General features: G+C 40.2%; 1 protein-coding gene across 2 annotated transcripts in view; it reads left to right on the plus strand.

Moving 5' to 3' along the window:
- The window catches only part of SPAG17 (sperm associated antigen 17), a 259,459-nt gene that overhangs the window by 93,934 nt on the left and 140,822 nt on the right, over window positions 1–24,703 (plus strand). For both annotated transcript variants that reach the window (XM_064282366.1, XM_003409619.4), the window contains exons 8-13: window positions 4,474–4,635; window positions 7,079–7,151; window positions 7,353–7,465; window positions 9,796–9,933; window positions 10,022–10,135; window positions 18,608–18,758. In XM_064282366.1, coding sequence (XP_064138436.1) covers window positions 4,474–4,635; window positions 7,079–7,151; window positions 7,353–7,465; window positions 9,796–9,933; window positions 10,022–10,135; window positions 18,608–18,758 — 751 coding nt within the window. The remainder of the gene's footprint in view (window positions 1–4,473; window positions 4,636–7,078; window positions 7,152–7,352; window positions 7,466–9,795; window positions 9,934–10,021; window positions 10,136–18,607; window positions 18,759–24,703) is intronic.

The raw sequence follows: 24,703 nt of genomic DNA on the forward strand, positions 1-24,703 counted from the left end.
ACGTATAATATATTAATGGTGCAAGTAATAAATTATACATGTCTGTCTAGGGTCACGATCAGTGGAAATCCACTTAACAGCAATGGAATAGGTCTTCATATATATACATATATCAGTTAATAACATTTTTCTAGGCCCTTGCTTTTATTGCCAGAATCATCTTTTTTTAATATATTTGGCCAACAAGATGTATCTAATAAGACTGACTTGACCTCAGCCCATCAATCAGCAGGCGTTTCCTGAGAGCATTTACTGACTCTGCTATTGAGGAGCTTGCAGAGAGGCAAGACTAAAACCACGAAATTGAAAAGCAACAGTCCAGGTGGTATAGAACTAAGTGCTCAGTTATGTGAAATAATCTCTAAGTTTTATATTAATTCAGAGAAAGAAGAATTAGGAAACTTTAAAAAAAAAAAAAGTGAATGCCAGATATGTGGGGCTGTTTAAAAAATAAAAAGAAGGTTAAGTGACAACTTACCACAGATGTTGTGGAAGGTGCTCAGGCATCCCTCTGTTGTTGAAAACCTCTCAGGTGTCTTTCTGATTGACTCCCTTGTCTCAGAAAACAGAGGGCCAGGGGTGTTGATTCCCCCACTGGTGTATATATTTCAGTATCAAGGAGCTAAACTGAAAGCAGAGTCACAGGGAGGTGGCAAGGTGGGCTGGAGGAGTGGAGGGGTGTGACTGTAGGTGCCGAGAAAAAAAAAAAAAAGTGGATGGTCTAAGAGGAGAATTAGATCAGAGCCTGGATCAGTTTCTGAACCAAAGACTAGGGTTCCCATAGCCATGGGCTGGCGCATGGCCACTTCTGACTTTGAGAGGCCCTGATTTTGTTACCTTGAGATGGATGTAAACTTTATGAAGTAAGGGTAAATATTGAGGAAGAGGGCCCAAATTTGAACCTTGGAGAATGGACAGGGTTTGAGTAAGTGGCAAAGGGGATCAATGGATAGATTCATTTGGGTTATTAAAGATTTGCAACATAGGCATTAAATGTCAATACATAGAAGCAGGAAACTCTGGTGGTGAAGTGGTTTAAGAGCTAGGGCTGCTAACCAAAAGGTCTGCAGTTGGAATCCAACAGGTGCTCCCTGAAAACTATATAAAGCAATTCTACTATGTCCTGTAGGGTCACTATGAGATGGAATTGACTTGACAGCAATAGGTTTTGGGTTTTTATGTAGAAGCAGAACACTTAAGTTTGATATCTTGTCAACAGCAAGAACAAATATTAGCCTAGTGCTCTATGAGTCAGAATTGACTTGATAGCACTGGGTTATATGTGGAAAATGAAGCTGAACATACAAAAGCTGTGGCTGAAGGCAGAGCTAGCTCTGGGCAAAATCAGTTACTTCACACTCCCTTTGCTTTGCCTCTTGCCCCTCCTTCATCTAGATATGTTCAGCCTTCCTGCTTTGTCTTTTACTCTCCTGCCTCCTAAATCCAATCTCCAGAAAGGATCTGCTGCCATTTGTCCTTATTGCTTCATGTTAAATTGGGTCAGTATGTTCCCCTATCCCAAAGATATCCCATCTTATTTTGTTGGAATTCTGGGTTACACTCAACAAATGTGAGATATGTCTGAGGCTGAGGAAGAGGCTATTTTCTTGGAATTTTGAAATCCAACCTCAAATGTATCTTCTGACTCTTCCTTTCTCAAGAACATGAAATCTGCCTTAAAGTAAACCCACATCCACAAATTTCTGTTTCCGAGAAATACTCCTTCTTTCGTTTGGGCCAAGGCCTGGATGCATACCCTGTCAAGAACTTGCCTTCATTTTTGTTTCCCCTACAGTCTAGGAGATCCCGGATATATAATGACTGAACCATAATTCAGAGGTGATAACAAAAAGAATCTTCTGAGGTAGCTTCAAATGAAGTACCTCTTGATCCTGCTTTAGCTAGGGCTCCCTTCTGTATGTCTTATCCACTCCCCAGGTAGAGGCTGACAAGAGCCAAAATGTAGAGGGTGTGTTTAATTAGGACATGAAAGTAACTGTCAGCATTGAAAACTTTCAGCTCTCTAAGGAGCCATTTAGGACTGTGCAGCCCAGCTGTTCACATCTACTATCAGTCAATTAACAAGTATTTATTTAACAGCTTCTTCATGCCAGGATTGTCCTCCAGCCCAACTACAGTAGCCTCAGACATGCCTCTACAAGCTGAGGTTTGAGGGAAGGAGCTGGCATTGAGGAAAATGGCGAAAGAAAGTCTTGAGAATGGTTCAGTAATAAGGTTGTATTCCAGAAGAAAAGGCCATTGTATTTAATTTTTAAGATCAAAGTTCAATTTAAACTTAGGATCATTTAGTAAACATAAAGGTGATAAATTACTTCTCATAGAGGTAGACTAAGTATATTTTGTAAAAGTGAAGAACTCCTTGCTCCCTATTAACATTTTCTTGAGTGAACTTTTAAACCTGTCACAGGCTTCCCATATGTCTGTAAGTTGAAAATGGCCCCATATCTAAGGTAGGGCAAGCCAAGCAGTCTGAGGAAAGCATTAAGAACTTTGGCTGCAAATAAGCAGACTGTATTTATGTTGAACCAAGGTAATGAAAGCTTTACATCAAATAAATGCCCATCAAGAAGTGCTAACCACTCATGTAAGATATCTGCTGCATCTCAAGTTAAGGCCTTGGTTGCTGAATAATTTGTTGGCTTTTAACGTGTAATTTGCTGTTTGATTTAAAAGTGAATTAACTAGGTTAAACCAAGAGATCATTTGGCAGAAGCTTTACCATATTTCACATAAATACAAGCAAACAAAAAGTGTTTATATGCCAGAATTTAGGCAAGGAATGCTGAGTTGAAACGTAATTGAAGAATGCTCAGTTTTAGAGTGGGCGCATGAAGCCCAGACTACCACGCTGCTCTAATGATGGGCAGAGCTGCCTACTTCACTGGACTCCTGCCAGGATGTGATTTACTGGCCCCACAAGAAGCTATCTCAACACATCTTGACTCCATCTCAGGCATAGGATAAGCTATTTAATCCTCCTTTGTGTCAAGCAGATAGACCTAGTGGTCACAGTGCTTTCCTTCTTCTGAAAATTAAGGCCAGGTAATAGGGATATCCAATGTATAACTTGCTTGCCAGCTCATAAAATATTGTGGATATTAAAAAAGCTGTAGTCTTATCAGAATTTCTTAGTGTTTTTCCCCAAAGGTTACAGGTAAAAGGAAAAAAAAGGAGGAAGAGAGGAAAAGGAAGAAATATTGATTACACATATACTGCAGCATACTTGGATGGACGATACACAAAGCTGAGCAGTTGGTTTCCATTGTGATTCTTGAATGGCCAAGCAAGAAGCCATCCATAGTCCAGCACAACTGGATGGTGCCAGCTACTACCAGTGACTGCTCTGACAGGGATCACAACAGTGGGTCCGGACAGGGCTGAAGAAAAATGTAGAACAAAATTCAAACTCACAAAAAAAGACCAAACTTACTGGTCTGACAGAAACTGAAGAAACCCTGAGACTATGGCCCCCGGACACCCTTTTAACTCAGTACTGAAGTCACTCCTGAGGTCCACCCTTCAGCCAAGGATCAGACAGGCCCGTAAAACAAATAATACACATACCTCAACAATGTATACAAGACTAAATGGGCACACCAGCCTAGGGGGAAGAATGAGAAGGCAGGAGGGGACAGGAAAGCTGGACAAATGGAAATGGTGAACTCAAAGTCAAGAAGGGGAGGGTGTTGACATGTCATAGGGTTGGCAACCAATGTCCCAAAATAATATGTGCATTAATTGTTTAATGAGAAACTAAGTTGCTCTGTAAACCTCCATCTAAGTAAAGCACAATTAAAAAAATATAGCAAAACACAATAATAAAGAAATCAAGAAAAAAAGAAAGAAAGAAATCATCCATAGCTTGTCTTTCACCAAGGATGTTGATATTACCCATTTAAAGCAAAGCATTTATTTTAGGAATTGAGATACCAAAAATATAGGTCATAGTGCTGAAACTAATGGATCGGGTGTTTTTTACTTAGTTGAAGCATTGTTTAAGCTCTTATAATATTAAGTAAAGGAACCCTGGTGGTACATTGGTTAAGCGCTCAGCTGCTAACCAAAAAGTTGGAGGTTCGAACCTACCCAGCAGGTCTGTAGCAGAAAAGACCTGGAGATCTCCTTCCATAGAATTACAGACTAGGAAACTTTATGGGGCAGCTCTTCTCCATCATATTGTATTACTATGAGTCAGAATCAACTCAACAGCACCTAACAATAACAAGATTAGGCAGCTTTAAGCCCTCCAAAAGTAACAGAACAAGTAGTGAACAAGGAGGGCAAGAGGGGTTCACTGATAAATACTCAGTCATCAAGACTGGGGTTCAATAGTTTGGAGAAGTGCTTCCTTATAAAAAGTTGGTGCATTTGTCTGCTAAGGTAAACATAAACTATATATCTGATTCCAAAGATCTGAAACTAATAACTAATTGTCAGTTCTCTCACTTATAGATGGAATTGGGTACCTTTATTTTTGAAAATATTGCCTGCTTGATGTATGACACCCTGGATTGGAAAAGGCAGCACAAGCACTATTTGGAAAATATGCAGCTTATTAACATCCCGCAAGTGGTTCATGAGAAACCTACGTTTGAAGCCTCATTGGTTTCTGAGGTAGGCACATGTTTGAATATCTTTGGTGCGTTCAGTGACTAACTAAACAACCTAATTTTCACATTTATAAAATGTATGAAGAAAAGAAATTGCCTAAATACTAGTAGTGAGGTAATACTGCCTGCTAGAATTTAATATGTATAGTGTGTGAAAGGAGGATGACTGTGTGATGGGGTTTTATGAAGTGCCCCAGCTACCTGCCACTCCCAAAAGCAAGGATGGAAACCACTTTTTAGTACATGGTATGATGAATAACATCTGGGACAAGGAGAAATATTGATAAATTAATCACAACAGCACTACATATTTATTTATTTGGCTAATATTTATTTAGCACCTGCTGTGTGATAGCACGGAAACCCTGGTGGCATAGTGGTTAAGTGCTATGACTCCTAACCAAGAGGTTAGTGGTTCAAATCCACCAGGCGCTCCTTGGAAACTCTATGGGGCAGATCTACTCTGTCCTGTAGGATCACTATGAGTCAGAATCGACTCGACGGCAATGGGATTGGATTGACTGGATAGGTGTGATAGCACAGTGGAGCCCTGGGGCACAGTGGTTAAAAGCTCAGGCTGCTAACCAAAAAGTTGACAGTTCAAATCCAGTGGCCACTCCTTGGAAACTCTATGAGGTAGTTCTACTCTGCCCTATAGGGTCACTATGAATCAGAATTGATTCAACGACAACGGTTTTTTTTTTTTTTTTTTTTTTTTTTGGTGGTATAACAGCAAAGGAGTCCTGGTGATACAGTGGTTAAGCACTTGGCAGTTCAAACCCACCAGCCACTCCACACGGAAAGATGTGGCAATCTGCTCCCGTAAAGATTTATAGCCTTGGAAACCCTATGGGGCAGTTCTACTCTGTCCTACAGGGTCACTATGAGTCAGAACCAACTTGACAATAATGGGTAGTTGGTGTGATAGCATGGAGTCCCTGGGTGGTTGTCATAAATTGAATTATGTCACCCCAAAATTTGTGTATCAGTTTCGCTGGGCCATGATTCCCAGTATTGTGTGATTTTCCTATATGTAGTAAATCCTGCCTCTATGATGTTAATGAGGGGGATGGGCAGCAGTTGTGTTAGTGAGGCAGGACTCACTAGTGGTCTTGAGGCAATCTCTTTTGAGATATAAAAGAGAAAAGTGAGCAGAGAGAGAGGAGGACCCCATACCACCAAGAAAGCAGTGCCGGGGTTCTGCATGGAGAAGGTCCTAGTTCAGGGGAGGATTGATAAGAAGCTGACAGAGAGAAAGAAAGCCTTCCCCTGGAGCTGAAGCCCTGAATTTGGACTTTTAGCCTACTTTACTTTACTATGAGGAAATAAATTCTCTTTGTTAAAGCCATCCACTTGTGGTATATCTGTTATAGCAGCACTAGGTCACTAAGACAGCGGTACAAATGGTTAATGCACTTAGTTGCTAATGAAAAGATTGGAGGTTCAAGTCTACCCAGAGGTACCTCAGGCGGCTTGGCCATTTACTTCCAAAAAAATCAGCCATTGAAAACCCTATGGAGCACAGTTCTACTCTGACAAACATGGGGTTGCCAGGAGTTGGAGATGACTTGATGGCAGCTGGTTAAAACTGGCATTCTAGCACTGTGCAAGGTGCCAACAATACAATAATGAACAAGACTCAGTCCCTGTCCCCACTGAGCTTAATGTTTAAAGGGAGAAGCAGACAAGTCAACAAATACTTTCAGCATAAAGTCATGAGTGCTTTGAGAACAGACAACTCAGACCAGGGTAGAAGCAATTAAAAAAAAAGAAAAAAAGGCACTTAACCTGATCTGGGAGGGCTAGGGTAGAGAGAAGACAAGAACGTCTTACTAAGGAAAGTGATGGTAAGATGGTTGAGTGTGAAATGTCTGAGAGGGGACAGGGTCAGAACAATATTCTCAGGAAAGGGACAAAGATATATGAAAATAGGAGGTGGAAGGAAAGAAGTATCATGGCCCATGCTGGGACCACAGAGTAGGTCAGTGTTCCTAAGGCATATGTGCAAAGTGGAAAGCAACATGAACTAAAGCTGGAGAGGCAGGAGCTAGGTCAGGAACGTCCTTTTGTGCTAAGCTAAAGCCTTTGAGTTTTATTCTGAAGACGACAGGGGAACAATTGAAGGACTGTAAGACGGAGAGTGGCAGGGTTCTGAGTGACCAGGGAAGAAATACTTTCTGACTCTCAGTGCCCATCACCTCCATCATTTTCCCTGGGATCGCTCAGTGAGCTTTGTCGGGGAAAATTGGGACGTGTCCATATCTACTATTTTCTTCCCTTTCTTAGACAAAAACCCCTTCTCTCTGATCCCAAGACTGACAGATGATCTCGTGGTGTGAACGGAATTAGACAACCTCAGAATTCTGTTGAAGGTTTTTATACCCGCACTTGAAAGCATCTCTCAGCTGGATATCCCAGTGATTTCTTTTTAATTATTCTTCTTTTAGGCCCCACAACCTGTTATTCCAACAGCTGGAAAGAAGAAAACACAATATGAAGAACCACAAGCTCCACCACCAGGCATGTGTGAAATCTGTTGCTGGAGGGTCAACACCGTGAGCTGATGCTTTAAGGAAAGATGAATGTCCTCTATATTGTGTTTAGACCTACACTTTCTCCACTTATTACTGCATGAGTATAGTTTGAATTTGTGAATGAAATGTTGCTGGAAGAAATGGAGAGCACGTGTTAATTGGACAATGGTATTTTCTATATTTCCAGTGACTTTCATCATCACAACTGAAGTGGACATGAGATATTATAATGATTTGCTGAATCCAGTTCCAGAGGAATTCATTTCTGTCCCCCTGATAGTGCACTGTATGCTTGAGCAGGTGGGTGTATAGAAGCTTTTGTTCAGATGGGTGACCTGAGTAAGTCACTTCCCCCCTTGTAGCTTTGCTTAAAAAAAAAAAAAAACTATGTAAAAGTTGCACACATAATACCTGAATTCATTCTTCTTTACAAAGATCAAAGCATTTCAGATAAAACTAAAGTTTGCTTCAATCATCAGCCTCCATCCTCGTTTCCTTTGCTATGCTCTGGAAGAGTTTATACAACATTCTCTGAAGTTTTGGTAGACTATATCCTTCCAACTATCTGGAACTGGTGCTGTTTTAGACGGGAGAGGAAGGAGAGTCTGGCAAAGGAGGTGGGGTAATGATTAGGTCTTTTGACGTTGTTGGTTAGCTTCGATAGACTCTGACTCATGACGACCCCATGTGTGCAGAGTAGAATGGCTCCATAGGGCTTTCAAGGCTGTGACCTTTCAGCAGCAGATCCCTAGGCCTGTCTTCTGAGCCGCCTTTAGGTGGGTTCGAATCGCCAACCTTTTGGCTAGTAGTTGAACGTTTAACCATTGTGCCACCCAGGGACTCCTTGATCAGGTTTAAAATTTCTTTTTAAAATTTCTTTTGTAGACAAAGATGTGATCAGGTTTATCTAATTTTCAGGGCAGTTCTAGTCATGAGTATTTTTCTTATAAATATTTGGTGATCAATATACAATATGGTGTAAAGTTCTTTATACGATTCACATATACGAATTTTTAAATTTCCTCTCTATCTGGTTATGTTTCTTTTCTTATGACAAAAAAAAAAGTTGGTGTCAAGTCAATTCCAACTCATAGCGACCCTACAGGACAGAGTAGAACTGCTCCATAGGGTTTCCAAGGAGCGGCTGCTGGATTCGAACTGCCAGCGTTTTGATTAGCAGCCATAGCATGCCGTAGCTCTTAACCACCAGGGCTCCTTTCTATGACAGATGTTGTTTATCTATGCCTTCTCCTTTCTTGATCATGGTTGTCAACAGTATATCTGTTTTATTGCCTTTTTTTTTTTTAAAGAACCAGCATTTTGTTTCAATGATCAAATTTTTATTTTTTATTTCACTAAATTATTCATTTATCTTTATTATGTCCTTCTTACTGGTTTCTTTGGGCTTATATTGCCTTTTAATTTCTGTATTTTTTAATGGAAAGCTTATTTTCAGCCTTTTTTTTTTTTTTCCCTCTAATAAATGTACTTAAGGCTATAAATTTCCTGTTGAGTATTGCTTTGGATGCATGCTGATGCATGCTAAGGTTACAGATCTGGTAAAGTGTGAGAGGAATTTACATGAAATTCCTCCCAAGAATGCATAACGTGTATATAATCAGGAGAAATAAATCGGATAAACCTAAAATGAGGGACATTCTAAAGTGTATTCTTCCAAAATGTCATGAAAGATAAAGAAGGCTAAAGAATTATTCCAGGTTAAAGGAGGCTAAAGAAACATGGCAACTGAATGCAATGAATGATCCTAGACTAAAATCTAGATTTTCAAAATTGCTATAAAGGATATTACTGGTACTATTGACAGATTTGAACACAGACCGTATACTAGGTAAAAGTATTTTATCAGTGTTAAATTTCCTGATTTTGGTCATTGTTATGTAAGAGAGTGTTTTTATTCTTAGGAGATACATGACGAAATATTTAGGAGTGAAGGGTCATGATACCTACAACTTATTCTCAAATGGTTCACCAGTAATAATAATACATGGATAGAGCAAAACAAATGTGGGAAAATATTAACAATTAGTAAATCTAGTTGAAGAGTAAGGACCCCTCATTGTGGGGTGCTTAAGCACTCGACTGCTAACCAAAAGGTCGGTGGTTCAAATCCACCAGCTGCTCTGAGGAAGAAAGATATGGCAGTCTGCTTCTGTAAAGATTACAGCCTTGGAAACCCTATGGGGCAGTTCTACTCTGTCCTATAGAGTCGCTATGAGTTGGAATCGACTCGACGGAAATGGGTTAGCTGAAGGATTTACAGATATTCATTGTATTATAGTTCAACTTTTAAGCTTTAACTTTTTCAAAATAAATAGGTAAATGCTTGAAAACTGATTTAAGGATTCAGCTGAGATTAGATATTATAATTACAAAATGAGCATAGGAAGCAGAAAAATCAAACTGTAGGAGGGATCATGTACTAAGATTATATCTACCTTAATGCACGGATCACAAACATTTTCCCTTTTACTTTGGTAATCACTGATACTTTGACATTTTTGTATAATCACTAGTACTTCACCGATAAAAATCAGCTTGTTCTCCCTAAGAGCAATGGAAATATGTGAGTATCAGTAAAGAGCTGACATTAAGCCAATTCTCCTCAACAGGTTGTGGCAACTGAAGAAGATCTTGTACTCCCCAGCCTGATGGAGCCGCTCCACAGAGCAGATGGCTTAGACCACAGAATCGCAGCCCACATCGTCTCCATCCTGCCCTCTCTCTGTCTCTCAGAGAGGGAGAAAAAGGTCAGGGGGCATGAGATATCCAAGAGCTTTCATGCTTTGAAAAAGTATGGATTCCCTCTTTAAAGTGCTATTATTTCAATTTAAATAGAATCTCCACGAGGTATTCTTATCCGGAGAAGAAAATGAAAGCAAAGCGGTGCCCAAAGGCCCTCTCCTACTGAACTACCATGATGCACTTGCCCACAAGAAGTATGCACTAAAGGTAACAGGAATGAGGTTACCTTAACGGCAACTGATACAGGAAAGCAGATTTGTGATTATTCAACTGAAAAAATCTTTTTTTTTTTAATAATTTTTATTGAGCTTTAAGTGAGTGTTTACAAATCAAGTCAGTCTGTCACATATAAGCTTATACACACCTTACTCCATACTCCCACTTACTCTCCCCCTAATGAGTCAGCCCTTCCAGACTCTCCCTTCATGACAATTTTGCCAGTTTCTAACCCTCTCTACCCTCCTATCTCCCCTCCAGACAGGAGATGCCAACACGGTCTCAAGTGTCCACCTGATACAAGTAGCTCACTCTTCATCAACATCTCTCTCCAACCCATTGTCCAGTCCCTTCCATGTCTGATGAGTTGTCTTCGGGAATGGTTCCTGTCCTGGGCCAACAGAAGGTTTGGGGACCATGACCACTGGGATTTCTCTAGTCTCAGTCAGACCATTAAGTCCGGTCCTTTATGAGAATTCGGGGTCTGCATCCCACTGATCTCCTGCTCCCTCAGGGGTTCTCTGTTGTGCTCCCTGTCAGGGCAGTCATCGGTTGTGGCTGGGCACCATCTAGTTCTTCTGGTCTCAAGATGATATAAGTCTCTGGTTCATGTGGCCCTTTCTGTCTCTTGGGCCCAAAGTTGTCGTGTGACCTTGGTGTTCTTCATTTTCCTTAGATCCAGGTGGGTTGAGACCCATTGATGCATCTTAGATGGCTGCTTGTTAGCATTTAAGACCCCAGACGCCACATTTCAAAGTGGGATGCAGAATGTTTTCATAATAGAATTATTTTGCCAATTGACTTAGAAGTCCCCTTAAGCCATAGTCCCCAAACCCCCGCCCTTGCTCCGCTGACCTTTGAAGCATTCAGTTTATCCTGGAAACTTCTTTGCTTTTGATCCAGTCCAGTTGAGCTGACCTTCCCTGTATTGAGTATTGTCCTTCCCTTCACCTAAAGTAGTTCTTATCTACTAACTAATCAGTAAATAACCCTCTCCCACCCTCCCTCCCTCCCCGCCTCGTAACCACAAAAGTATGTGTTCTTCTCAGTTCATACTATTTCTCAAGATCTCATAATAGTGGTCTTACACAATATTTGTCCTTTTGCCTCTGACTAGTGTCACTCAGCATAATGCCTTCCAGGTTCCTCCATGTTATGCAATGTTTCACAGATTCTTCACTGTTCTTTATCGATGCATTGTATTCCATTGTGTGAATATACCACAATTTATTTAACTGTGCATCCGATGATGGACACCTTGGTTGCTTCCAGCTTTTTGCTATTGTAAACAGAGCTGCAAAAAACATGGGTGTGCATATATCTGTTCGTGTGAAGCCTCTTATTTCTCTAGGGTATATTCCAAGGAGTGGGATTTCTGGGTTGTATGGTAGTTCAATTTCTAACTTTTTAAGAAAATGCCAGATAGATTTCCAAAGTGGTTGTACCATTTTACATTCCCACCAGCAGTGTATAAGAGTTCCAATCTCTCCGCAGCCTCTCCAACATTAATTATTTTGTGTTTTTTGGATTAATGCCAGCCTCGTTGGAGTGAGATGGAATCTCATCATAGTTTTAATTTGCATTTCTCTAATGGCTAATGATCGAGAGCATTTTCTCATGTATCTGTTAGCTGCCTGAATATCTTCTTTAGTGAAATGCGTGTTCATATCCTTTGCCCACTTCTTGATTGGGTTGTTTGTCTTTTTGTGGTTGAGTTTTAACAGAATCATATAGATTTTAGAGATCAGGTGCTGGTCGGAGATGTCATAGCTGAAAATTCTTTCCCAGTCTGTAGGTGGTCTATTTACTCTTTTGGTGAAGTCTTTAGATAAGCATAGGTGTTTGATTTTTAGGAGCTCCCAGTTATCTGGTTTCTCTTCGTCATTTCTGGTAATATTTTGTATTCTGTTTATGCCTTGAATTAGGGCTCCTAATGTTGTCCCTATTTTTTCTTCCGTGATCTTTATCGTTTTAGTCCTTATGTTTAGGTCTTTGATCCACTTGGAGTTAGTTTTTGTGTATGTTGTGAGGTATGGGTCCTGTTTCATTTTTTTGCAAATGGATATCCAGTTATGCCAGTACCATTTGTTAAAAAGACTGTCTTTTCCCCAGTTAACTGACACTGGGCCTTTGTCAAATATCAGCTGCTCATATGTGGATGGATTTATATCTGGGTTCTCAATTCTATTCCATTGGTCTATGTGCCTGTTGTTGTACCAGTACCAGGCTGTTTTGACTACTGTGGCTGTATAATAGTTTCTAAAATCAGGTAGAGTGAGGCCTCCCAGTTTCTTCTTCTTTTTCAGTAATGCTTTACTTATCTGGGGGTTCTTTCCTTTCCATACGAAGTTGGTGATTTGTTTCTCCATCACCTTAAAAAATGTCATTGGAATTTGGATCAGAAGTGCATTGTATGTATAGATGGCTTTTGGTAGAATAGACATTTTTACTATGTTAAGTCTTCCTATCCATGAGCAAGGTATGTTTTTCACTTAAGTAGGTCCTTTTTAGTTTCTTGCAGTAGTACTTTGTAGTTTTCTTTGTATAGGTCTTTTGCATCTTTGGTAGGATTTATTCCTAAGTATTTTATCTTCTTGAGGACTACTGTGAACGGTATTGATTTGGTTATTTCCTCTTCGATGTTCTTTTTGTTGATGTAGAGGAATCCAAGTGATTTTTGTATGTTTATCTTATAACCTGAGACTCTGCCAAACTCTTTTATTAATTTCAGTAGTTTTCTGGAGGATTCCTTAGGGTTTTCTGTGTATAAGATCATGTCATCTGCAAATAGAGATAATTTTACTTCCTCCTTGCCAGTCCAGATGCCCTTTATTTGTTTGTCTAGCCTAATTGCTCTGGCTAGGACTTCTAGCACAATGTTGAATAAGAGCGGTGATAAAGGGCATCCTTGTCTGGTTCCCGTTCTCAAGGGAAATGCTTTCAGGCTCTCTCCATTTAGAGTGATGTTGGCTATTGGCTTTGTATAGATGCCCTTTTTATGTTGAGGAATTTTCCTTTGATTCCTATTTTGCTGAGAGTTTTTATCATGAATGTGTGTTGGACTTTGTCAAATGCCTTTTCTGCATCAATTGATAAGATCATGTGGTTTTTGTCTTTTGTTTTATTTATGTGGTGGATTACATTAATGGTTTTTCTGATATTAAACCAGCCTTGCATACCTGGTATAAATCCCACTTGGTCATGGTGGATTATTTTTTTGATATGCTGTTGAATTCTATTGGCTAGAATTTTGTTGAGGATTTTTACATCTATGTTCATGAGGGATATAGGTCTGTAATTTTCTTTTTTTGTGATGTCTTTACCTGGTTTTGGTATCAGGGAAATGGTGGCTTCATAGAATGAGTTAGGTAGTATTCCGTCATTTTCTATGCTTTGAAATACCTTTAGTAGTAGTGGTGTTAACTCTTCTCTGAAAGTTTGGTAGAACTCTGCAGTAAAGCCGTCCCGGCCACAGCTTTTTTTTGTTGGGAGTTTTTTGATTACCGTTTCAATCTCTTTTTTTTTGTTATGGGTCTATTTAGTTGTTCTACTTCTGATTGTGTTAGTTTAGGTAGGTAGTGTTTTTCCAGGAATTCATCCATTTCTTCAAGGTTTGCAAATTTTGTTAGAGTACAATTTTTCGTAATAATCTGATATGATTCTTTTAATTTCAGTTGGGTCTGTTGTGATGTGGCCCATCTCGTTTCTTATTCGAGTTATTTGTTTCCTTTCCTGTATTTCTTTAGTCAGTCTGGCCAATGCTTTATCAATTTTGTTGATTTTTTCAAAGAACCAGCTTTTGGCTTTGTTCTTTCAATTGTTTTCCTGTTCTCTAATTCATTTAGTTCAGCTCTAATTTTTATTATTTGTTTTCTTCTGGTGCCTGATGGATTCTTTTGTTGCTCACTTTCTATTTGTTCAAGTTGTAGGGACAGTTCTCTGATTTTGGCTCTTTCTTCTTTTTGTATGTGTGCATTTATCGATATAAATTGACCTCTGAGCACTGCTTTTGCTGTGTCCCAGAGGTTTTGATAGGAAGTGTTTTCACTCTCATTGCATTCTATGAATTTCTTTATTCCCTCCTTAACGTCTTCTATAACCCAGTCTTTTTTCAGGAGGGTATTGTTCAGTTTCCAAGTATTTGATTTCTTTTCCCTAATTTTTCTGTTATTGATTTCCACTTTTATGGCCTATGGTCTGAGAAGATGCTTTGTAATATTTCGATGTTTTGGATTCTGCAAAGGTTTGTCTTATGACCTAATATGTGGTCTATTCTAGAGAATGTTCCATGTGCGCTAGAAAAGAAAGTATACTTTGCAGCAGTTGGGTGGAGTGTTCTGTATAAGTCAATGAGGTCAAGTTGGTTGATGGTAGCAATTAGGTCTTCCGTGTCTCTATTGAGCCTCTTACTGGAAGTCCTGTCCTTCTCTGAAAGTGGTGTGTTGAAGTCCCCTGCTAAATTGTGGAGGTATCTATCTCACTTTTCAATTCTGTTAAAGTTTGTTTTATGTATCTTGCAGCCCTGTCATTGGGTGCATAAATATTTAATATAGTTATATCTTCCTGGTCAATTGTCCCTTTAATCATTATGTAGTGTCCTTCTTTGTCCTTTGTGGTGGATTTAATTTAAAGTCTATTTTGTCAGAAATTAATATTGCTACTCCTGCTCTTTTTTGCTTATTGTTTGCTTGATATATTTTTTTCCATCCTTTGAGTTTTAGTTTGTTTGTGTCTCTAAGTCTAAGGTGTGTCTCTTGCAGGCAGCATATATACAGATCATGTTTCTTTATTCAGTCTGAGACTCTCTGTCTCTTTATTGGTGCGTTTAGTCCATTTACATTCAGCGTAATTATAGATAAATATGTGTTTAGTGCTGTCATTTCAATGCCTTTTTATGTGTGTTGCTGACAATTTCATTTTTCCACTTACTTTTTTGTGCTGAGACTTTTTCTTTGTAAATTGTATGTTCCTCATTTTCATAGTATTTGACTTTATGTTTGCTGAGTCATCATGTTTTCCTTGATTTTTGAGTTATGGAGTTGTTATACCTCTTTGTGGTTACCTTAATACTTACCCCTATATTTCTAAGTAAGAACCTAACTTGTATTGTCCTATATCGCCTTGTATCCTTCTCCATATGGCAGTTCTATGCCACCTGTATTTAGTCTCTCTTTTTGATTTTTGTGATCTTTTCATATTGACTTCAATGATTCCCTGTTTTGAGCATTTTTTTCTTTTTAAAATTAATCTTAATTTGTTTTTGTGATTTCCCTATTTGAGTTGATATCAGGATGTTCTGTTCTGTGACCTTTTGTTGTGCTGGTATCTGATATTATTGGTTTTCTGACCAAACAATTTCCTTTAGTATTTCTTGTAGCTTTGGTTTGGTTTTTGCAAATTCTCTAAGCTTGTGTTTATCTGTAAATGTTTTAATTTCGCCTTCATATTTGAGAGAGAGTTTTGCTGGATATATGATCCTTGGCTGGCAGTTTTTCTCCTTCAGTGCTCTATATATGTCATCCCATTGCCTTCTTCACTGCCTGGTTTCTGCTGAATAGTCTGAACTTATTGATTCTCCTTTGTAGGAGACCTTTCTTTTATCCCTGGCTGCTTTTAAAGTTTTCTCTTTATCTTTGGTTTTGGCAAGTTTGATGATAATATGTCTTGGTGATTTTCTTTTTGGATCAGTCTTAAATGGGGTTCGATGAGCATCTTGGATAGATATCCTTTTGTCTTTCATGATGTCAGGGAAGTTTTCTGCCAACAAATCTTCAACTATTCTTTCTGTGTTTTCTGTTATCCCTCCCTGTTCTGGGACTCCAATCACACGCAAGTTATTCTTCTTGATAGAGTCCCACATGATTCTTAGGGTTTCTTCATTTTTTTTTAATTCTTTTATCTGATTTTTTTTCAGCTATATTGGTGTCAATTCCCTGGTCCTCCAGATTTCCCACTCTGCATTCCAATTGCTCGAGTCTGCTCCTCTGACTTCCTATTGCGTTGTCTAATTCCGTAATTTTACTGTTAATCTTTTGGATGTCTGAATGCTGTCTCTCTATGGATTCCTGCAACTTATTAATTTTTCTACTATGTTCTTGAATAATCTTTTTGAGTTCTTCAACTGCTTTATCAGTGTGTTCCTAGGCTTTTTCTGTAGATTGCCTTATTTCATTTCTGAGGTCATCCCTGATGTCTTGAAGCATTCTGTAAATTAGTTTTTTATATTCTGTATCTGGCAATTCCAGGATTGTATCTTCATTTGGGAAAGATTTTGATTCTTTAGTTTGGGGAGTTGTAGAAGCAGTCATGGTCTGCTTCTTTATGTGGTTTGATATCGACTGCTGTCTCCGAGCCATCACTAAGATATTGCAGTGATTTATTCTATATTTGCTCACTGAGTCTTATCTTGTTTTGTTTTCTTTCAGTATACGTAGATGGGCTACTAGATTGTGCTGTCTTAATTGTTGTAGCCCTTGAGTCACTTATGTCCTATTACCAGCTGGTTTGGGTTGTTACCAGATATATAAGCCTAAGAGTCCATTCACTATTCTTGAGTAGAATCTGATTTTGGGTCATCAAGTATGTGGTGCATACTGTCACCTATCCACCTAGAGAAGTAGTGGTGATAGTTGTGTGCACCAGATTCTAGTAGCAGCAGGGGTTCACACTCTAGGGGGGGCAGGATGCTGACAGGCTTCCCTCAAGTGCCAGTGTGGTAGGTGTGTCTCTATTCCTAAAGCACTTTGGTGGGTGGGCTCTGCAGCTGTACCTTAGGCCCCCAATGCAAGTACCTCTACAGATTGGTAGGTGTCACCCTCTTTAGACCCCTAAGGCAGGAGGCTAGGTGGTCTGGGGGGAGCTTCAGCCCTCAGTTCCCTGTTGTGGGTCAGTGAGGGCTCTGTTGAATATGCAGAGGTACCAGACCTGGGAAACTTGTCTTTCCAGTAATCCGCTAAAACAATTACAGTCAGATCTCTATCAGAAATGCCTTTGCATTATAATAGCCACCTTGTTCCCTGTAGGGATGAAAGCCCAAGTCTGTGGATCACATATGCTTGGCTCGAGCTGGTTCTGAGTTTTTAGTCCAATTAGGGAAGGATTTTTGGTCCCTGGGTTTTTTGTAGCTGCTTCTCTCAGGCCAGGAGAATGGGTTAGGAAAAGACCAAAAAACAAAAAAAAAAAGGAAAGAAAAACCGCAGTGCAGTTCACTTTCTGGCTCAGGAAATTCCAATGTTAACGAAGCTGCCTTGGGGGGAGGGTTCAGATAAATAGGAGAGAGTAGCACCCCAGAATATAGACAAAGTTACTTATCTTGCTTGGGATGACTGTTTTATCTGAGATTCCTGAGGGGGCACATCGACTGTGTGTGCTGGCTGGGTAGAAATTGCCCCCGAGGGTCAGGCCCGTGTCTCGTGCTTGTGCTGTCTCAGAAGCCACGGTTAGTTCCTCCGCTCCCAGTCCACAGCCCAGCGCCAAGGTTCCCTGGCTGGGACGCCGCACTCCCGCCTCCAAAACCAGTCGCTGCCTCCCGGTGACTTCTCCTCCTGTCAGCCGCGTCGCTGCGCTGCCTGTGTGCACTAGCTGGGCTTCCCCCGAGGTCAGTTCAGGGGGCTAGGGCTGTGCCCCATGTTTGTGCTGTCTCAGGATGCCGAGCTCAGCTCCCCTGCACCCATTCCCAAGCCCGGCGCCAAGGTTTTCTGACTAGGGACGCTGGCTCCAGGCTCCGAAAACAGTTGCTGCTTTCCCGTGGTTGTTTGTTCTCAGTCTCTGTCACTCAGGTCAACTCTTTAGATCTGTGTTTGATGGTCAGGGTTCGTAGATTGTCATGTATGTGATTGATTCACTTGTTTTTCCGAGTCTCTGCTGCAAGAGGGATCCGAGGTAGCTTCTACCTAGTCAGCCATCTTGGCCCCGCCCCTCAACTGAAAAAATCTTAATTAGATCAACTTAACTAACGCTACTTAAAAGCACTGTCCAAAATGGATACCTCCTTGAAAAGTGGGATATCAGAGAAAATGGAGACGAATAAGGGAGAAATTAGGTCAGCATAGAAAAACATGCCTTATTGTAGAATCCAATTAGCCACTAAATGAATTGTGACTACCACCAAAGTTCCTTTAAAACCTTATAGTTATTGGCTTTAAGTATCACTAACTATCCTAAAAAGTGGTGGAGAACAGAAAAGAATCTCAGAAAGGAGAGATGAATACAGATAAGGACTTGGCAGTTTGCAATTGGGAGTGAAGGACCAGTCATTTCAGTGCACCAGAAACTTCTGGCAAAGTGGAAACTAGCTTTTTTGACCTTCAGCAAAATACCAACAGTTTGTCTTCCCCAATTACCATTGATTTCCCCTGTTCCCAAATAATGAGAGTGAGGGTATCATGTTTAGCCTTCTCCATATGCATAAGGCACTTGATGGCTTACTTTAATGTCTTCTGTCATGTTGCTCTTTTTCATCAGGACCAAAAGAATTTTGACCCAGTTCAAATTGAGCAGGAGATGCAGTCCAAGTTGCCACTGTGGGAATTCCTTCAGTTCCCACTGCCCCCACCATGGAACAGCACTAAACGTCTAGCTACGATTCATGAGCTCATGCACTTTTGTACAAGTGGTGAGTACATTCCTTTGTCTTAGGCTAAACTCACTCATTAACAGTCAGAAGTGCTTCATAATGTTGCACTTTTACTTGCAAAAACTACTTTTTGATTATTGAAAGACCTTTCAGACGCTGAGGTAGGTGTTCTGACTGACTACAACTTTCTTATCTCGAATAATGTCATTAGTAATGGTATGATAGCTATGATGCATAACATAATTCTTCAATTTGATTCACTGGGTTTCCTTTCCACTATGTTACCACAATCAGAATACTTTCCTCTTTCCCTCCCTCCCCACCACATCTCCCCATTGACGTTGGTGGAGTTGGTGTGGTAATCTCTGTCCTAGCTAAGAGGATTGAAGTTTCATGTATTTTAAAAATAACATATTTTTAAAATAAATAAGCAAAAAACCTCCCATCCCAACACAGCACAATCATTTCCCAGGACAATGCCCTACTCCCTTTCACTGCCTCTTCACTCTGCCCCTTTATCATCATTGAAAATCCCACAAGTATGACAATAACATTGCAGAGACATAATCCGGAAAGTAGGAAGAGCAAGCCTGATAATGCATCTTTGCCCCATTCAGAGATATCTGTCTGAATTCTCATCTTAAATTCTTCTAGTAAACCCTTGGTTTCTCTTATCACAAGGCAGCCACACCCACAAATAATAGCAACAACAAAAAGTTCCAGAAGGATTTTGGCACTCAAAGGTTACTTGACGCACCCTCCCTCATATCCAGTCTTAATCAGTAAAATATATATTAATCAGTAGATGAGATATAACATTAAATTTTACATACATTTTTTTCCAGTTGCTATCTAGTCGATTCTGACCCATACAAATCCCCTGTGTGTCAGAATAGAACTGTGCTCCATAGAGGCTTCAAGGCTGTGACTTTTCAAAAGCAGATGGCCAGATCTTTCTTTTGAGGCACCTCTGGGTGGGTTTGCGCCACCAACCCTTTGTTTTATAGTTGAGCGCTTCACCATTTGTGCCACTCTGTGTGTGTACACCTATTAAAAAAAAAAAGATCAAAGGATTATATTTCAATGCAAAAGGTAATTGTTGAGTGGTCCTGTGCAGCAGATTAGGACACTTATGATGATATAAGACTAACAGTACCCTATCTTGAAGAACAAAGCGGAAGAACCACTAATTCAATGAGACCACTGCTTCTTAAAGAGGAAACTTTGTATATCTCCCCTTTGATTGACTGTTATGGCTTGGATCACCATTTTCTTATTGATCTAATCATGGGTCCAAAGACGGTTATATATTTTTTCCATACTCAACAAAATTTAAAACAAAGCAAAATTAAACAAATTATTGTGGCAACGTCTTAGACTCTGATATTTACTTATTTCTCTGAGGTAAGGAAATCTATGGTGCGATGGATCACTTCGGTGTGGCCTTTCTCACCATGGTCCTATAACTCGCACTCAGGTGATTGGGTGGGACTGTGCAAATAAGGTAATTGTGGCCCACCAAGGGAACTGGCCAGTTTTACCACCCCACTAGGCTTAAAATGAGTCATCCCAGAGGGGGGAAAAGAGGATCTCACCACCACCAAGGAAGAAAATCCAGGAGCAAAGTGCAACTTTTGGACCCGGGATCTTTGCACTGAAAAACTTCTGGAACCAGGAGACTGAGGAGATAGAGAGCTGTAACGCTGAAGACATCAAGAAGCAGCTGCAGAGAAACAGCAGCAGTAGAACCAGGAGACTGGCGGAAGACAGCCCAGCCCACAGAGTGAGAAAGCTGAGTGCCTTTGAGCAGGAAGCTTACTGGTGGAGTAGGGTGCCTCTGGTCACTTGATGAAGCTAAGTTGGGTGACCCAAGGAGCTAGACCTAAGTGCCTTCAGGCCAAGGCTTACTGGCGGAGTGTGGTGCATCAGGGCACTTATCAGCAAAGCTAAAAGAGCTTTGTAACACTTCCCTGATCAGGGCAGAGGTGGAGGGGCCAGAGAGAGGCATGCCTATGGGTGCAGCTGGGAAGAGGCTGTCCTAAGCAAAGAACTTTACCCTGAGCATTCCTGAATTGTAATCTTTTACTTCCCTGATTAACTCCAGAATCGTCAGTATTGTCTATGAGTTCTTTGTGGCCTTTGCAATGAATTATCAAACTCAGCAGAGAAGTAGAGTGCCATGGGAAGGACATTGGGTCTCAGAATTGGCAAAAAAGGTTGGAAGGTGGAGGCATGTCTGACCTCTGCCTTGTAAGAATCAGTCTTGGGCTGTTGATCTTGATTCTCATTCCCGCTTGTGAAGTCAGAGGAGCTCAGACACCATCCCCACGCCACTTTTACAAAATCTAAGTTTGGAAAACTTTGCTCTGAGACACACTTTTCTGGCATCCAGGTTATAAGAGTATAACGCAAAAGCGTGGTGTCTTCATTAGAAACTAGCTGCTTTTTCACTAGCTGAGAGGTTAAATAATGATTAGAATCAGAGAGTGAGAACACAGGAAGGGTGGGAGAGCTCTTTTTCAAAGTAAATCTCTCTTTTGTCAGTTTGATTTTCTTGTCTGCTCTCCCTATACTTCCTTGCCTCACATATTCTGTTCTGGAAACTTCATAAGTGAGAGAAACAAGAAAGGTAGTTACAAAGTACCTGATTCAGAACACCCCCACTACCAACTAAGTCCCTCTTAATATTTATGAAGGAAATGTTATATTAAGGATTTTTTTCTCTGTCTCTTCCTTTTCCTTCTCTCTATAGTCCTTTACTTTTCTAAGAGAAAAAGAAGGCCCAGATAATCTGAATTTGGCAGAAATGTTCACCAGGGCTAAAACTAACGTCAGCACTTACTCTGACCACCTCCACACAGACGGATTGGAAGTAAATAAGACATAATTTGACCTAGAAAGCAGATGTGGATATTTTGTAGCTTATGCTACACAGAAACTCTGAGGTCAAATTCTGAGAATAATATTCATATCCAGAAATTAACTTTTTATGAAGGATGAATCACAGAACCATAAATTTTTCTAACCAAAAGGAACCTTGGAATTAATTTAGTCCAAATCTGTTTTCAGATAAGATATCTGAAATCCTGGGAGGTTAAATTATTTGCCCTAAAAGAGAATGAATAAAATGAAAGACAGAAGGGGAAGATTAGTCCAAAGGACTAATGGACCACAACTACCACAGCCTCCGGGAGACTGAGTCCAGCACAGTTAGATGGTGCCCAGCTACCACCACCAACTGTTCTGACAGGGATCACAAATAGAGATCCTGGACAGAGCTGAAGAAAAATGTACAACAAAATTCAAAGTCACAAAAAAAGACCAGACCTACTGCTGTGACAGAGACTGGAGAAACCATGAGAGTATGGCCCCCAGACACCCTTTTAATTCAGTACTGAAGTCACTCCTGTGGTTCACCCTTCAGCCAAAGATTAGACAAGCTCATAAAACAAACAAAAATACACATACTTCAACCATGTATATGGGACTAAATGGGCATACCAGTGCAGTACAAGAGCGAGAAGGCAGGAGGTGACAGGAAAGCTGGACAAATGGAAATGGGGAACCCAAAGTCGAGAAGGGTAGAGTGTTGACATGTTGCAGGGTTGGCAACCAATGTCACACAACAATATGTGTATAAATTGCTTAATGGGAAACTAATCTGCTCTATAAACCTACATCTAAAGGACAATTAAAAAAAGATCATTTGCCATAAAATTATAACAATAGTGGAAATGCCAAGACTAGCATTCTGGTTTCTTGATGTCCAGTCAAGCACTCCTCACCTGTATCGAAGAGCAGGATAGGGGAAGAAAATCACAGTAGAGATCTGATGGTCCAGTCTTCATGTAGTGAGTACCTTCAATATGCTGTAATTGGCCCTAGGCCTGGGGATACGAAGATTATTAGAGAGCCCCTTACTGGTGTGGTGCTGACAGTGAGTTGATTCAAGGTAACCTTCCCTTACAACTGGAAGGCTCATTTTATACTCTTTAAGGACAATGGGAGGAAAGGTCATTAAGAACATCTGGAATCAGCTTCTTGACATAGAGTTCCCTAGGATTTTATGATATGGGCCATCATATCCAAAAACTAATTCTATTTCCTCCTTGAGGCAATATTCTGATGTGTTTCCCCCTAAAAGAAGGAATGTCAAATCATATGGACATCTTAGTTTGGCAAGAAAGCATTTGACCTAGAAAAGAGAAAAGCGTATACAGATTCTTCCTTCTCATTTCATTTCTAACGCTAACCAAATTGCCAAAAATTTCTATCTTGATTTCTTTATCCATTTTTAAGTAGGGTTAGTAATGGAAAAAGCCAGAATTTTTTGAATACTATTGTGCCATCACCTCATGGAATTGCAGGGTACAGTCTAGTGGACCTGGATTTGTTGGGTCTGATGTTTACAGAGCTACACTCTTCCTAATGCACCTCAGAAAGTCTGTCCTTTCCCTTTATCCTGCCACACTCCATTTCTCCTTTGGTATTATGATATGATTCCATTCTCTTCCCCCCTCAAGTTCTACATACAGCGCATGGTTCTTATTTCTGCTGCCACCATTGAAACACCACACATATCACACCTTCATGCCCTGTGCCAAACCCTTGACTCTCCCTCTTTTCCTCTTTCATCACCTCATACTTAGCAGGTCCAAAACCAAACTCTTGATTCCCCCTCAAATTTGTCCCCTCACAGTCCTCCCTATTTTTGTAAATGGCAACTATTTTCTACCAAAATCTTGAAGTCGCCCTTGATTCCTTTTTTTTTCCCCACCCCATAACTGACCCCACCACATCCCTCACTACCATTGCATCCTAGTCCACCATCAGCTCTTACTTGGACTATTTCAATAGCTTTCCAACTGGTCTACTGGCTTCCACCATTTTACCTACAATCTTTTCTTCACCCAACCACCAGAATTGCCCTTCTAAAATATTAGTCAGATCATGTGCTTTCTCAACTCAAAACCCACTAGTGGCCTCCTATCTTACTTAGGGTAAAATCCAAGCTGTCTGCTACCCACTTTTAAAGTTCATCACCTGTCAATCTCTCATTGTTCCACTGCACTCTATCTGCATTGGCATCTCTGCAATTCTTTGAACATTTCAAGAATACCCCTGCCTCTGGACTTGCTATTTCTTCTATGCAGATACTTTTCTCCCAGGTATCCATATGGCTTGACCCCTGCCCCCATTTCTTTCATGTTTTTGCTTAGTTGTTCAGAGGATTTTTTTTCTGACTACTTTATATAAAATAGAAGCCCCTCCCCCAACCATCATCACTTTTTATCCCCTCACTCAGCTTTGTTCTTCTTTATCTTCTCTAATATATCTTACACTTAACTTTTACTATCTGTTCCTACCCACTTGAATGGATACTCCATAAGAGCAGGAATATGTTCACTGCTTTGTTCACTGCTGTGCTCCCAGCTTTATGATCACTGACACTAGTTGCTCAAAAAATATTTTGAAATGAATAAATTAGCAAACTCTCCTTTATTCTGTAAAGTATTATAATGACATGTGTAAAGAGCTGGAGATGGAAAACCAAAAGGGAAGAACACGCTCAGCATTTCTCAAACTGAAAGAACTGAAGAAAAAATTCAAACCTCGAGTTGCAATAGTGAAGGATTCCATGGGGAAAATATTAAACGACGCAGGAAGCATCAAAAGAAGATGGAAGGAATACACAGTCATTATACCAAAAAGAATTAGTCGATGTTCAACCATTTCAAGAGGTGGCATATGATCAGGAACTGATGGTACTGAAGGAAGAAATCCAAGCTGCTCTGAAGGCATTGACGAAAAACAAGGCTCCAGGAATTGATGGAATATCAATTGAGATGTTTCAATAGACAGATGCAGCACTGGAGGTGCTCACTGGTCTATGCCAAGAAATATGGAAGACAGCTTCCTGGCCAACTGACTGGAAGAGATCCATATTTATGCCTATTCCCAAGAAAGGTGATCCAACCAAATGT

Source organism: Loxodonta africana, chromosome 3 (assembly GCF_030014295.1).
Source record: "Loxodonta africana isolate mLoxAfr1 chromosome 3, mLoxAfr1.hap2, whole genome shotgun sequence".
NCBI lineage: Eukaryota > Metazoa > Chordata > Mammalia > Proboscidea > Elephantidae > Loxodonta > Loxodonta africana.